This window comes from Spermophilus citellus (genome assembly GCF_964194105.1).
Source record: "Spermophilus citellus genome assembly, chromosome: 6".
Classification (NCBI taxonomy): Eukaryota; Metazoa; Chordata; class Mammalia; order Rodentia; family Sciuridae; genus Spermophilus; species Spermophilus citellus.
Window position 1 is genome coordinate 74,379,229 of NC_138187.1, and position 16,430 is coordinate 74,395,658.

Consider the following 16,430-nt stretch of genomic DNA (forward strand, 5'->3'; position numbering starts at 1 on the left):
AGTTGTCCATTTGTTGAAAGACTGGTTAATTCATTAATCAGCTTTGACATAAGGGGGATACAGTTCTTTTCTTTTTCCCCAAAATACAGAAAACAGCTTATGCCTACATAGTTACTTGATGTTCTTTCTACAAATCCACAGGTTACCATAAAGACAAATCAGAAATTATTTTAAAGTTTTTCAGTTCTTTAAAAGAAAACTGTGCTATTAAATAAAGTTCTTATTATAATTCAGTCCTTTACATAAGTATTTCCCGAAGAAAATGCGTACCACTTAGGAACTACATGATAGCCTCATAATAGGCAGAGTAAATTCCCAGGATAATAATGCACTAGGCAAAATTTTGGCAGTAACATGACCTTTCCCTTGATTCTTAAAAAAAAAAAAAAAAAAGTGGTGAAAGCAACATTAAAATCCACTGGGGAAATACCTGCTAGTTTTCTTGTAGTTGTCTCGCTCAATAACTGTACTGTGGCAATATTTTTTAGGGCTCTTTCAAATAATGTCTTGTTTTTATAACTGGGCTGGAGATTGTTTACCCCCTCCTCCCCCTTTTTTCTTTATTTCTGTTTTTAACCAACTGAACCAATTCTGAAAATGTACCTTCACTTCTTTGTCTAATATTAGCTTTTTTAGAGAATACAAAAAAAAAAAATCCTTATTTTATTCTAGCTGTGGAAAACTAATCAATACACCCAAAGCAGCCAAAGAACAATAAAAGACCATTAACTATTCTTTAAGTGAACAGCTTAGAAATGCTATAGAATGTAAAACCACATGATGCAGTTATACCTCAGCTTATGGGATTTTATTTTATATAGAGGAGAGAAGGGAAGACACCTTCAGGTCAGGGGATCTGAACTAATCACCTTTCACCTCAAATTAATTTTTCACTTAAATATTTCTGTCAAGAATGTAGTTATTCCTCTTGTTATTCAGTCCAGAAACCTCAGAGCCCAATTGACTTTGCTTGTCTTCTCCCTAACTTCAATCTCTAAGAATCATCTCCACTTCAGATGCCTTCTACCAGTCCCTTCATCTACCACGAACAACTCTGAATCGGCCTCCCCAATTCTTCCTCCACAATATGCCACAGAAACTCTCCTAAAATACAGCTACAAGTGTGTCTTTCTCCTGGTCAAAAATTGCACTGAATTTCCACTGCCCACCACATTAATTATCAACTCCTCTCCCTGGCATTTACTCCTCCAACGCATGGTCCAATGTTCTGTCTCAGCTCCCTTTCTCCCCTACAGAATGCTCCACAATCCAGCAACCTTAGGATTCTTCCTATTCGCTAAATGTTCCCAGCACTCTCCTTTTATGCATTTTTTGCTGATTTGTTTGAGCAGTTTAGGACACCTTCTCAGGACCATGATAACCTATAAAAATCATACCCATCCGTCATCTGATAGCCCCCAAATGGATATGATATTTTCTTCTACTAAACCCCTGTAGCTCCACTCTAGTTCTCTAGCTCTTTATGTTATTCTTAATCTTTTCCTAGAGTTATGAAATGTTTCTGACTTACCTGAATATACTAAGAAACACTGCAAGCAGTACAGAAAATAAATACAGTAGTCTCCTTCGATCTGTGGGGGATATATTCCAATAGTCACCAAAGGTATACACTGGATTTCAGGTGCCTATACACACATATAATAAAGTTTAATGTACAAGTTAGGCCCAGTAAGGCATTAACAACAATGACTATAATAAAATGGAGTAATTATAACAATACACTGTAGCAAAAGTTACATGAATATGGACTCTTCCCTCTCAAAATCTTATTGCACTGTGTTATATTTTTGGACCACTGTTGGCCCTGGGTAACTGAAATTGCAGAAACAAAACTTCAAACAAGCAGGTCCTATCTGCTGAAAGAAATATGAGGAAAGATATGAAGGTAGGGTGAATGTGTCATATTCATGGAACAGAACTCAAGTCTTCATTGAAGTTTTTGCCTCCTGGGGAAGGGTGGAGAATGAGGATGCATGGGCACACTTTGCATGGTTTTTCAAAGGCCACATGTTTGTTAAGAACTTCAACCTCTTCACATGGAAATTTCTGTTTCTTTTGTGGTCTTTATTACAACTTGCATTTTTAAGTTTGTTCCTTTACTTGAGTACTGTCTCCCTGTACTGTGTACACACTCATGCAGACTCAAATTTATGTTCAAGAGGGCCTGAACCATGCCTGTCTTGTTTATCTTCCCAAGTATCTGGAAGAATGCCTGACACTGGATAAATAATCAATAATCCATTCTGAATAAATTAATAAAAGTTATGGATCATAATACTTCATAAAAGATTAAATGCAATCGTATCTTAAACGACTAGCACAATGCTTAAACATAAGCACCAGTAAATATTAGCCCCACTCTCCTTTCCTTTTTATGAACTACTCATGAATTAATTCATATGTTTGACATGTGTGTCCAACTCTTCTCTAGCCACTGAAAATAGAACGGTGAATAATAGAGAGAAATCCCTGTCTCATGGAGCTTACATTCTAGTGAAAGGATGAACAACTCTCTTTGGATCATCAGGGAATCTTAAGAATGAAGTCTTTAAGAAAAAGAGGTTATAGCTTGAAGACAGATGAATTGTAGAAGAAGGGAAAAGCTGGAAGAAGAGGAAGCCAATTGCAGCAATTCAAGAATGAGGTATGAAATAAGTTGGATGTGAGTAACAGGTAGTGTTGGGTCTAAGTGATCCAAGGATAAGGAAGTGACAATAATCAAAGTTTCCAATCTTGTTACTTTGCTCTGTGGCCCCAATAGAGAAGCTGGAAGGAGAAGCTGCAAGGTTGGGAGGTTTTAGTGTGTGAAATGAGCCAAATTCAGTTTTGGTTGGGAAGAGGCGGAACAGAATCTGGATGAAAATGTCAAGCTTTTAAATGAAAAGTATGGGTTTAGAGTGCAGGTAAAAATAATGCTTCACTCTTATCTATTATCACTTTTACATCATTTCAATAACATAAAACATGATATTCTGTATATTTGCCAATTTCCTCTAGGAATCTATTCCTTCACAGCAAGATGTTAATTATCCTATCTTTTTTTTCTTAGTTGCTGGAACACAGTAGGTACCTAAATGCTATTTATGAATTGAATTGGTTGATAGTAAGCAAAGTTTCATCATCAAGGCAAAGAGAAATAACAAGTACAATTGGAGCCAGAAAGACTTCAGTTCAAATTCACTGCTTACCTGTGCTATTAACTACACAACCACAGGAAAATCAAGTCTATCTTGAAGGATATACTGTGAGGACATTAAGTTAAATGTATGCACAATGCCCATCATCCAGTAGGCACAAAATTAAAGCATTCATATTATTATTTATTACCTTTATTGCCATTACTCTTATATTTGCCAGTTTTCAACCTCTCATTTTTCAATATGATTTCTAATACATAAAATTATACATGTATATTTACAGAGTTTTATATGATATTTCCACACTCTCATTCAGTCCACCTTCTCATTTCTAAACATTCCATTCAGAAAGACCTACTAGTGGTTGTCCTCTTCATGTGGCCTCCTGCTAGCCAGTTTCCAAAGCCTCCAGAGGCCACTAAGCTCCTGTCCACACGGTTGGCTGGTTTGTCAGTTCAAGTCGCCCAATTCAACTGACATCACCACAGCTTGCAAATTCCAAAATCACTGTTAGTACTTTAGACATGGTAGTGTTTACACTGGCCTACAGATTATACGACCATGTCCTTATTTATATACAACTTGCATCATGCCAAATCTGGCTTTTAAAAATACTTCTGAGATAGGTTTTCACAGCAATCAGAAAATAAATATGAAAGCTGAGATATCTCTGTCTGTGTACTGTTTACTTCCAAAAGGAAACTAAGCACATAGGTAGCATATCCAGCAAGATGTGTTTTCACATTTGACAGTGTTCATTTAGACAAATGATTTTCCCCCACTCCCATCACTATTATCCATTGGGTGAAGCACTGAGCTGGGACTATATGTTATTTCTCAGAATGAGCTAAATTATTTTCAAAGTCTTATGTATTTTTCATGCATGGTGAAGTGCTTTTGTAGCTTTCACTTATCTATACTCTACAGTCTTCCCCACTCCCATCACTATTATCCATTGGGTGAAGCACTGAGCTGGGACTATATGTTATTTCTCAGAATGAGCTAAATTATTTTCAAAGTCTTATGTATTTTTCATGCATGGTGAAGTGCTTTTGTAGCTTTCACTTATCTATACTCTACAGTCTTCCCCAAACTACAGCAATTTCCAACAAGAAACACACAATGGATACTACACATGTACAAATGTACACACACACACACACACACACACACACACACACAGACTTTTGTATGTTTTATAGGAATCAAGCAGATCCCACACCCCTAAGATTACAGTATGGCAACAAGTTAGAAAGAAGAGATGCCCCTCAGATGATGAGAAGGGCCAGAACCCATCCTGGGAGAAGTAATTTTCTGAGGAATTTTGTGTGGGTGCTGACAGGGCACACTGCCATGCCACACCAGAACCTTTGCCCTTGCCCTCATTTTCCATAGTGAGTCAGTCAACAAGTGTCCCTTGACAGTGCCACTGTACTGCCCTGAGATCAACATTTCATGCAGGAGGAAGGTCCACCCTCCCTTTCCTCCATAGGGAAATCGCTTTTCTCAACCTAAGGGCTCCAGGCAAACTCACAATGGTGACATTTGCTGAGCAGTGCCTTGAATAAAAGGCTCTCAGTAAGCAAGATGGTAATGTGAAGCACAGGCTAGCCCCAGGAATGCTCTTTGGGAAGGACCTGAAGCCTCCCCAGTGAATGAGAGAATAAAGAAAGCCACAGCAGGAGAGCTGGGCCCCAAAGGATCCTGCAGCTCAACCCTGGCAGCACTATTTGCCAAGACTAACTGAAATGAGGTAAACAAAATATTGCCTAAAAGAGGTCTGTACAAAGGAAACAAGAATAAATCCTTCCTTTGGCTCTAAACTATTTTTTTTATAATGTCAGGTAATCTCCAATACTTTGTGTCTCCCTGCCCCCCCCATAAGCATAGGGAAAGACTTCTTTATCTACCACAGAATTACTTTTACAATGGTTTTGCAGTAGCCCATAAATCTAAACGCTTAAAAAAAAAACTGTCATTTTTCAACTACTGCTTAATCACAAGTCCTCCGTTCAGATCCCCTGGGGCCAGAGCTGCTAACCACTTAGTCTGGCTTGTTACTAATACTGAAACAATAGCCTTTAAATTGAATGACATCCCTAGAAAGGTGAAGGCCAAATCCGGACACTCCCATGTCCTGGACCCCAAACTTTTTGCTCAGTTTTAACTCTATCACTCCAAGACCAATTGCATGGATTCCTGTGGAAGACAGGACTGCGACATTGCAGTAGAATCCTACACTGTACATCGCTGTCCTGAAACTTAACACAAATTTATTTCCTCCAAACATTCCATCCTTTGAGTTATACAACTGGTTTTCATTCGAACTGATCAAATTGGGAGTTCTTAAACAATACCTAAGTAATTGTGCAATTGTTCAGATTACACCTTTAATGATTTCCACTAGCAGAAAACCAGTGATCTTTGAATTTGATTTTGAAACTACGGATGCCATTTCCTCTTTCGCCCAGAACTTGCAGATCGAGCTCAAAGTCGGGTGTGGTTTCATGGCAAGGAGGAGGAAGAGGGAGGGGGAAGGGGGGAGACAAACACTGAGAGAGACACTGAGAGATAGAGACAGAGAGACAGAGGAGACCAGAGGGACGGGGGAGGGAACTTTGCATGAAAAGACTCCCGGAGTGCATTTGTGATCTCAGAGACTCGCTTTTGGCCGCTCTCCAGTTCTGCAAAAGTTTCTTACTAACGAGAATTCCGCGCACTGGAACAAAGTCAGGTTTGGCGAGTTCTTAAGAACTTAGGGGCGCTCTTGTCTCCCTACGGCTGGACCGCACACATCAAAGCGGCGGCCCAGGTCTAAGTTGGTGAAACTTAGAACAAACGTCGCGCGCGGGCCCAGAAGAGACTTGAGTCAATCTCGTCTAACGGTTTACCCTGAACCGCTAGGAGCCTTCAATCTCCGCGGTGCAGCCGGGAGCCGTGAGTCACGGCCGGTGACTCAGCGACCTCACCCCCTCCCCTGGGCTTTCCTCGGCCATAGCCTCGAAGCTCTGGCCATCTGAAGCTGGCCTTTCAGGTCCCTGAACAGGATTCCCAGGATTCCCCAAGACAAGACAATGAAAAGAAGCACGGGTGGAGTAGTCCCCTTTCAAAGCGGTGGAGCGCGAAGCCGCGCGGGACTTGAGCTCCGCGTCCTGGGCTGCGTGCGTCTCCACCCCGCACTCCAATCTCCGGTTCTCTTTGTTTCTTTCTCTGCGCCTTCCGATCGGTCGGATCCTTTCCTCCCCCTCTTCCTGCTCCTTTGCCCGCGGGTCTCCACACCCACCCACTCCCATCAGACCGCAGCCCAGCGGCCGCGCCCCTCCCACCAACTCGTCTCCTCTCACGCCCCTTTGGCTGGAAGCCTGGGACCCCTTTGGGTCCACTTTCCGGCGCTCCCCACACCCGCCACGCCACCCCGCGCTTTTCAGCACCCAGTGGGAGAGCAGAGTTCCGGACATCACCAGGAAAGGCCCTGAAAGTCCCAGGCTAGCCCAAGAAGTAACGGGACTGTGCCCAGAAAAGGGGGGCCGGCCAAGGAAGAAAGCTCGAGGGAGCCCCCGCCCCAACCTTCCGCCCACCCTCCCGGTTTCTCGCCGGGTCCCCATTGGCTGGCGCGCTCCGCTGCTAGGATGGCAGTGGGAGGGGACCCTCTTTCCTAGCAGGGTTATAAAAACAGCGCCCTTGGCGGGGTCCCGTCCTCTGCCACTCTTGCTCCGGGTCCCCGTGCTAGAGACGCAGCAGCGCTCCCACCGCCCACACCCACCGCGCTCTCGCTAACCTCTCCTCCCGGAGACAGTCCGCACCTCCGCAGACGCCCAGATCACCGCTTCCCTCCTTGACCATGTCCTCCAGGTCTGTGTCCTCGTCCTCCTACCGCAGGATGTTCGGCGGCCCAGGCACAGCGAGCCGGCCGAGCTCCAGTCGGAGCTACGTGACCACGTCCACCCGCACCTATAGCCTGGGTAGCGCGCTGCGCCCCAGCACCAGCCGAAGCCTCTATGCCTCGTCCCCAGGCGGTGCCTATGTCTCGCGCTCCTCGGCCGTGCGCCTGCGGAGCAGCGTGCCCGGGGTGCGGCTGCTGCAGGACTCGGTGGACTTCTCACTGGCCGATGCCATCAACACCGAGTTCAAGAATACCCGCACCAACGAGAAAGTAGAGCTGCAGGAGCTAAATGACCGCTTCGCCAACTATATAGACAAGGTGCGTTTCCTGGAGCAGCAGAACAAGATCCTGCTGGCCGAGCTCGAACAGCTCAAGGGCCAGGGCAAGTCGCGTCTTGGGGACCTCTATGAGGAGGAGATGCGGGAGCTGCGCCGGCAGGTGGACCAGCTCACCAATGACAAGGCCCGCGTCGAAGTGGAGCGCGACAATCTGGCTGAGGACATCATGCGCCTCCGAGAGAAGTAAGACGGCGCTCACGGCGCCCCACGGGGGGGCACGGGAATGGAGGGAGAGGGGAACAGGACCCCGGCGAGTGGCTACCACGCCCTTGGGGAAGTGGCCGGGGCTGCGGCTCTCGGGCGAACGTGGGGGAGTGAGGCTGTGGTTGCAGTGGCGCAGCCCCGCCCTGAACCTAGACCTCGCAGTTAGCATTTCCCTTCTCCCCCTACTCATTACCCAAGAACGCTCCGGTTCTTGTTACAGATTTCTTCAAACTACCACGTTATCTGTTGTTGAAGGCCATCGGACAGATGAGAGAGATTTCCCCAAACTTTCAGAAAGTTTCCTGGTTCTCCTGGCGGGTTGCCAGTTGCCAGAAGGAAGGAGAGGGGGAGAGGATAGTTCTGAAGGAAGCAAGACAAAGGGATGGAAGAGGCTTTTCAGGGGTAGTGGGAGAGGGGTTTGTCTTGGAAGTTGTTGCAGCGAGCGTTTTGTCTCAGCGTGGTACCCCCAGGTCTAGGCTAAAACTGAGGAAGGCGGGAGTTCTAAAAGCTTTAGTCTCTGGTGAGGGTGGAGATGGCGCAGCAGCTCTTGTCTCAACGCACTGCGACGTGGTGTTTGGGTGTGGCCGCCCCGCCCCTGGCGGTTTCCCAGTTCCCCTTTGGTTAATGTGCAACTGTTTCAGATTGCAGGAGGAGATGCTTCAGAGAGAGGAAGCCGAGAGCACCCTGCAATCTTTCAGACAGGTTTGTAGACTCTCGTCCCACTTGCAGCCACCGGGCCCCACCCAACAAAACCACAGGCAATTCTAAGTTACTTCACTAAAATCTAAAAAGTGCAAAACTTCACTTCTTTATGTAAAGTCTCCTAGTGGTGGAAAGACCAAAGATGGCAACTTTTGTGAACAGAAACCATTCCTTAGGACATAAAGAAAAGATTTTATCTTTTTGCTTTGTTTCAAGATTTTTATTGGCAAAGAAATATTTTTTCCCTTTCATTTTTGTAACACATTGGCATTCTGGTTTCAAACACATACAGTTTGATTTAGTTTGCGGTTTACTTAAGCTAAGTTGGCTCACTTTTACAAGATCACGACACACACACATAGTTTAAAGCCCTATAGTTTAAAATGTAAAAAGTATTGGAGGATAAGAAACTTAGTTTAACTGGAATTAAGCCAATAAGTTTCTTTTCTTCTTTCCAAGTCCTATTGTGGCATTAAAGTTAGATGGAGGTATCACTATGCACAACTATTTTGTGATATAATAAGGGTGAAAAGAAGCCATCTGTCCCTGTGGCTGAAGGGTATTAATGGTTTCTATGGGCTTCACTATGGAATGTAGATACACACATTCTGGCAAATGTGATGGCTCTGGACAGAAATAATAGGAGTCTTTGTGTTCCCAGAGCAGCTATGCAACAGGCTACATTCTTATTGAATATGTAATGATGCAAGCATAGTTTTAATTGGACACAAGTATTTGCTAACATCCGTTATCTAATATCTGCCCCAGACTGGTAAATTATGTGATGTGTAAAGTTCTTAAAGCTACAGTCACTTCTCACATTTTGAGAAGCCTTTCTTTATTTCATCCTTATATTATTTTTATTCTCTCCATTAACAAAAATAAACCCAAGGATGAATAATGGAATTATATGAAAAAGCTTTTTATTTTTGCTCCAAAATTAGATGGAGTTAAAATTGGTATCCCAAACCAGGGAGATTCCCAGCATAGTTTTGCTCTTGGGAACACTTAATGGGATTTGCTGCAAAACTCTTTCAGATAAATAGTCTAGGATAACATTTTTAATCTGAAACACATTTGCCAAACCAATTGAAACACAGCTATATGTGGCTTATTTTAGTCCTTGAGCATTTATGACCATTGTTCCTATAATGTTTTCTGCAGAGTTATGAGTTAATATAAAACAATACAATATGAAAGATTCCCTGTTTGGGGATTAAATAAATGCTTCATTCTCTTCCATGAAATAGAATGTCACTTTGAAGATCTAAAAAGAGGTTAATAAAGTATCTTTTATATCTCTTTTAGGGCTTAACAGGAAGCCCAAATGAATGTTTTCTATTCCATTTTTAAACATTTTTCCATGAAGATGATAAGTGTCTCAACATTTTAATACTATAAGGCTATAAACTATAATCCAAATTATTAATAAACTGTAATCCAAGTTATTACAAGATAAGGGATATTAAACATTCCCTGGAGGGGAAATAAAATCTTATTTGCAAGATCACACATTCTGGTTTGGAATGTAGACTTCATAAATAGTGAAAACAAAGAAGAACAAGATCAGCAAGAAGTCTCTCTGTAGTTTTGTTCTGTGCAAACATTTTGGCCAGTCATTGTGAAACTGGCTAAGTAACTGAATTGACACAGTAACAAGTGAAGAAGATAGACACACCCATATAGGATGAGTCAGGGAAGTTTCAGGAGAAGAATTCACTAGAAAAGACAAAACAAATATAGTTCTTTTTTCTTATTTGCCTGACTGCACCTTTGCCTGTGCATATCCTGAATTGGAGGATTGAATTGCTACTTGATATAAATCTAGTCTTGTAACCTGGATGCCAGAAAATGAAATAGTTGCTCTGATCCCAAGGATAAATATCAGAACATTTGCACAGAGAGAAAGGGAGAGAGAGAGAAAATGAACTTAGATATATGCTTAAACATTTGAAGCACAAATTTCTGTTTTACATGTACTCATGTTACATGAAATTGTGAAATGAAATTTGCTCACCCAGATCATCATGTTATTCCATGGAATTAAATCGTAAAATCTCTGCAGCATTGATTTTCTAGATTTAAAAAATAATAAAAAACACTACTGATAAAAATGTAGACTCAAGAATAATTGAGCACTCATTACCATGTTAGTATACATTTATTTATTTTTAGGCTGTCTGTTAGTTCCTTTGAGTACAAACAATTGAGTCCCAGTTCAAATTTATAAATAGGAAAAGAGAACATAGCACAGTGTAACACAAAGTGATTTATAAACTTATTCAAGGGTCATAAAATTTGTCAACGTCTTTTCTATAGTAAAGAGACTAGGTTCATGTGATTAACTTAAAATGAATAAATGAGAAACCGTAGACGTTTGCACCCTCTATATCTTGTCTTTTCTCTCTTCAAAATAGGATGTGGACAATGCATCTCTGGCACGTCTTGACCTTGAACGTAAAGTGGAATCCTTGCAAGAAGAGATCGCGTTTTTGAAGAAACTACATGATGAGGTCAGTGGAATAGCTGTTAGTGAATGAATGAGGGGAAAGCTGCTCCCTGTCCACCTGACTGACCTTCTGCCTGTCCTTTCCCCCAGGAAATCCAGGAGCTGCAGGCTCAGATTCAGGAACAGCATGTCCAGATTGATGTGGATGTCTCCAAGCCTGACCTCACGGCTGCCCTGCGTGATGTACGTCAGCAGTATGAGAGTGTGGCGGCCAAGAACCTTCAGGAGGCAGAAGAATGGTACAAGTCCAAGGTATGCAGTGAGTCCGTGTGGTAGAACAAAAGAAAAGCAATTCTGAAAACACTACACCTGTCTGTGATTTCTAACTATTTTTTAGCTTGGCTCAAAAGCTGGCTTTAACTTAAATCTTTTGCTACAGCCTCCCCACCATGCACTGTGCCTCTTTTAGAATAGCAGACCCTGTTTTCACTAATCTTTTACAGTACTTCAGAGAAATCCCCAACACCACTATATTTAAATGAGTTCAATAGAATGAATACTGTTTGAAAACTAAAGTCAGCATTCTAATGCTCTTTCTGTAACTTCAAAACATAAACTAGACATAGTTCAGAAAACACTGGGTCAGAATTATGATTTCTTTCCCTAAGAGTGAAAAGACTCGAATGTGGACAATATCCATTTCTGATTTCTTCCCAACAGTTTGCTGACCTCTCTGAGGCTGCTAACCGGAACAATGATGCTCTGCGCCAGGCAAAGCAGGAGTCAAATGAGTACCGGAGACAGGTGCAGTCTCTCACCTGCGAAGTGGATGCACTTAAAGGAACTGTGAGTACCACCCCATAGTAAAAGGAGGAAATTATGAGCTTGGATCTATTTTGTTGACCAAGCTAATAGTGACACCTGAACAAAATTTCAAGTGAGGGCTGGGGATGTGGCTCAAGCGGTGGTGCGCTCGTCTGGCATGCGTGCGGCCCGGGTTCAATCCTCAGCACCACATACAAACAACGATGTTGTGTCCGCCGATAACTAAAAAAAAATAAATATTAAAAAATTCTCTCTCTCTCTCTCCCTCTATCACTCTCTCTTTAAAAAAAAAAATTTCAAGTGAAGAAAATTTATATATTTGTCCAAAGAAAATGAGTTCTCCAGATAGACGCACAAAGCACTAGATGGAATTCTTGGAGGTATTAGCTTAATCTGTGGTTGCTTGCAGTAAGAGGAACTTGCTGCTCACATTCTCCATCCAAAATTAGAGTGGGCACCCTTTTCCACTAACGGACCATTGTATACCATCTATAATTGGTTCTGGGAATAGCTAGGTGTTTCCAGGAAGTAACATCGGAAGCCCTTCTCACCTCCTGCAGAATGAGTCCCTGGAACGCCAGATGCGTGAAATGGAAGAGAACTTCGCTGTGGAAGCTGCTAACTACCAAGACACTATTGGCCGCCTGCAGGATGAGATTCAGAACATGAAGGAAGAAATGGCTCGTCACCTTCGTGAATACCAAGACCTGCTCAATGTTAAGATGGCTCTTGACATTGAGATTGCCACCTACAGGAAGCTGCTGGAAGGCGAGGAGAGCAGGTAGAGAACACAGACTCTTATGTGTGAATTAGTAGCTGGAGTTCCAAGGCACTCTGCCCCTCTTTTTATCTTTTGAACATTTCTTCAAGGTAACTCCTTTCCACTCCTTATAGATGAGGAACTTCAGGTTCAGAGGAAGTAACCTGCCACAGACAGAGCTAATAATAGCAGAACTGGAATTAGAACCCATAGTTTGTCAAAATCCACACTATTTCCCCTCTGTAATGTCTCTAGCTTATGTCTCTGTGAGGAAATGCTTGAAATAAAAATTTAAATGTACTAATGAGACAAACCACAGGTAAATAGTTATGAGACACATCTCTAATGTGAATTGCAAGAGTAATTTTTATTGGATGAAAATGAGGAGTATATAAATTTATTCCTTGCTATTAGAGGATAACAATTTTACTGTTTTTCCTTTATCTTTTTTATAGGATTTCTCTGCCTCTTCCCAACTTTTCCTCCCTGAACCTGAGGGGTAAGCATTTTATTTCCTTTTTTGAAAACTTTCAACAGGTTATGACCTTGAATAAAAGCTGTACATACTCAGTGCAGCAGTATATTCCCAGCAAGAATAAAAGAAATCCATATCTTATCTGTTTATGGTAAAGCCCTCATTTTTTCTGATACCTGAAAAATGACAAAATGTCAGAAAACATGCATAATTTTCAAATCCAAGTACTCTCTTGAATGTTACACTTCAAGTTAAATGTAAACTTAATTTTGCTCCTTCCTAATGGAGTACACTGTAACGTGTCATTCATGAGGGCAAGGAGGTATTAGATAACTTGGTTTTCAAACAGATAATATGTCGTAGAATTATTTGGGAATAGCACTTTTTTTTCAAACAATTGCAAAATAATCAATTCTTTGAGTAAAATGGGTTACATTTTTAAAAAGTTTTATTTTTTGTATTATTTATTTAGAAACTAATCTGGATTCACTCCCTCTGGTTGACACCCACTCAAAAAGGACACTTCTGATTAAGACGGTTGAAACTAGAGATGGACAGGTTGGTATCTTTAAAATTGAAAAATGGAAAAATAATTAAAACAAACAATAACAAATTAAAAGAAAATAAATAAAATGGAGTAATTTCAGAAGGGTATCAATCCCCTTTCAAGTCAATAAACCTATATATCAGAAATAGCTAGCTAATTTGAGAAGTTCACATTTCTTCCTTTCATGCCTGCTACAAGAATAAACTGCTTGTTCCAGCAATACACATGGCCTAGTAATTATTTGGCTCCAGGATGAGATTGTATAGTAATTCTCTTCCTTCATTCCAGAATTAGCAAACTGTTGTGGTACTTAATTTGAAATGGAAGTAAAACTTCCTTAAGTTACTTCCTACACTACTTCACCAGATTACCTCAATATCAGGATTGTTTTTATCTTGGACATATGGCCCTGTCTTAATGACTGTTGCCTAAATACTTCTAAACCTCTTCATTTAATATAAGAATGTGCCTACAGATCAATTGGTTTCTTGTTACCGCTCTGCACTAGGAAATACATGGTTGCACTTTAGTGTAATCATGAAATCTTCCCTTACACATAAATTTAAAATGTACTTGCCATTCATTTTAATATGCCTTTATTGCTTTTAAGCTTTGCTGCATAGAGTTTTTATGGCATCCTTCAAAAACACAGGTTTTTGAAAAGTTTTCTTTTTGTATGTCATAAATTCCATGGATAGTTACTTTGCCTATAGATGACAGGCATTTTGTACATGTATCGGTCCCTCTATGCTGCAATTCTTACATGTAGAATCAGTGCGACCTTCCAAATGGCACAATAAATTATATATGTTTAATAAGATTTTTCTTTGCTGTGATTTATGGGATAATTTAAACTTTTGCATGTAGTATTATATTTGATTTGAGTTTTATTTATTTTTAACAGGTTATCAACGAAACTTCTCAGCATCATGATGACCTTGAATAAAAGCTGTACATACTCAGTGCAGCAGTATATTACCAGCAAGAATAAAAAAAATCCATATCTTAAAGAAACAGCTTTCAAGTGCCTTTCTGCAGTTTTTCAGGAGCGCAAGATAGATTTGGAATAGGAACAAGCTCTAGATCTTAACAACCGACACTCCTAAAAGATTTAGAAAAAAAGTTTACAACATAATCTAGTTTACGAAGAAGTCTTGTGCTAGAATACTTTTTAAAAAGTATTTTTGAATACCATTAAAACTGCTTTTTTTCCAGCAAGTATCTGAGCAACTTGTTTCTGCTTCAATAAATCTTTAGAAAAACTTTTCTACTGTGTTATTTACTGTATAACATTAGAACAATTCTCTCTTTGATCCTATTTGTTAATTTGCCACTAAAATAATATTTAGGTATTAAGTTAGTAAATTCTATTTCTTTATGCTCACTTCTTTTCAGTTGTTACTATTATTTTTTAAATTTAGGCTGGCAGTGTTCAGTGGTAGGATACATACTTAACATGCATGAGGCCCTAGGTTCAATCCTGTACACCAAAGAAAAAATTTACAATTAGATACAATATAGATGGCCGGCCACTCAGGATGGTTCAATGAAGAATTTTTTTACTTCCTAATGAACAAAAATCCCTGTGCATTCAGTAGAAATTGTACTTCTGGTCTTTTTCTAGGCTAGTGATATATGGTATAGTACTCTTATATGCAGTGAGCCACAGCTCCCAGTCTACTACACAAAACAAGAGACACTGCACTATACTGTGTTGCTGAGCTTGTTTGTAGGTTAAGTTTATTAAATGCATTTTCAACTTACAATGTTTTCAATTTCTGATGAGATTATTAGAATAATACCCAGATGTAAGTAGTTGGGAACCTGTGTAAGAAAATGACGTGTGCAAAAATGATAGACCTCTTTATAACATGAGTTCAGCTGGATCCATGTTCATGTGTAATTTCAAGTCCAGAGACTTCATAAAGTTAAAAAATGCAAACTTCTTTTTCTGTATGTGCAGCACAAGATTAGTACAAATTCCACTATGGGATTTGAATCATTAAGCAATGACCAAAGTTGCAGGAAATGCAACTTCCACTTGCAGGATGTAGAGAAATGGGGCAAGTTCACCAAGTTTCAAGTTATGAAAAGTGGTGTGCTTTGGTGTATGCGGTTGTATGAGCATAAATAACATGTAAACTTGTATTTACATCTATAGATTTAAACTTTTAAAATAGAATTCTTCCCTCAGGCCTGCCCTTTCAACCAGCTGATCTGTCATTCAAGTTGGCACCTGCAGAGTTAATAGAATAGATATTTTTAATGACCTTTGTGTTTGGAAAATGGTATCAGACACAAAATGAAAATCCCTGCCTTTTCAACTGGGGAGATGAGATTATTACATGTACATCACATGGCCAGACAGTGCTAACTGTAAGTGTAATGAGGTTTTAAAAACTGGAGCAGTGAGAATAAGTAGTATAGCCATAAAAAGCTTCCTATAGACCTGCCATGGGGCAGACCTTAGGAAAGTTCATAGAATTTAGATAAATAGAAGAAGGAAGGTATTGCCCAGAGGCAAGAGAGTTGTTATAATGGTTGACAGTGTGTATTTTGGAGTGAAACTCCTTTGGGTACATTCCTGGACTTCTCTAAACCACCATTTCCTGTATCTTTATTATTATTATCCCCTCTCCTCCAGAAATAATACAGTAGACATATGTTGTAATTTTTTTTCTGTGCTTGCTGTATCCCTCTCTGAAGTTGCTGAGGGGAATAGTAATAGTTCACGGGAAGTCTTGCTTATAGGCAGCTATGTTAGCTGTGATTTTTATCATTTTGTGACAACAGGCACAGCAGAAGTAAAGAAATGATTGGCCACTGAAGTGACTCCTAGCTAGGGTGACTTTGAATCCTGACTTGCCTAGAGTAGTCATAGTTCACACCTGTGTGTCAGCACAATTATTAGAACTGCCCCTTTCAGACTCACAAATGTACCAGTTCCGACAATAGGTTACCCCTGTCATCCTATCCTTAGAATAATCTAGTAAGAAGGCTATTCTGTTCATATTGGGATTTCTTGAGTGTGCTTGACCCCTATTCCAACAACTGCCATGGTATGATCTGCTTCACCAGTGTAAACTAGC

The 16,430-nt window shown here is 40.7% G+C and overlaps 1 protein-coding gene across 1 annotated transcript; it reads left to right on the top strand.

Moving 5' to 3' along the window:
* The first annotated feature begins 6,855 nt into the window (after positions 1–6,855).
* Positions 6,856–14,607, top strand: VIM (vimentin). Its single transcript, XM_081298414.1, has 9 exons — positions 6,856–7,562; positions 8,225–8,285; positions 10,703–10,798; positions 10,885–11,046; positions 11,455–11,580; positions 12,120–12,340; positions 12,775–12,818; positions 13,267–13,352; positions 14,246–14,607. Exons 1-9 carry the CDS (start codon positions 7,000–7,002, stop codon positions 14,285–14,287), a joined length of 1,401 nt encoding a protein of 466 aa, XP_081154540.1. The 5' UTR covers positions 6,856–6,999; the 3' UTR covers positions 14,288–14,607.
* Positions 14,608–16,430: the final 1,823 nt, after the last annotated feature.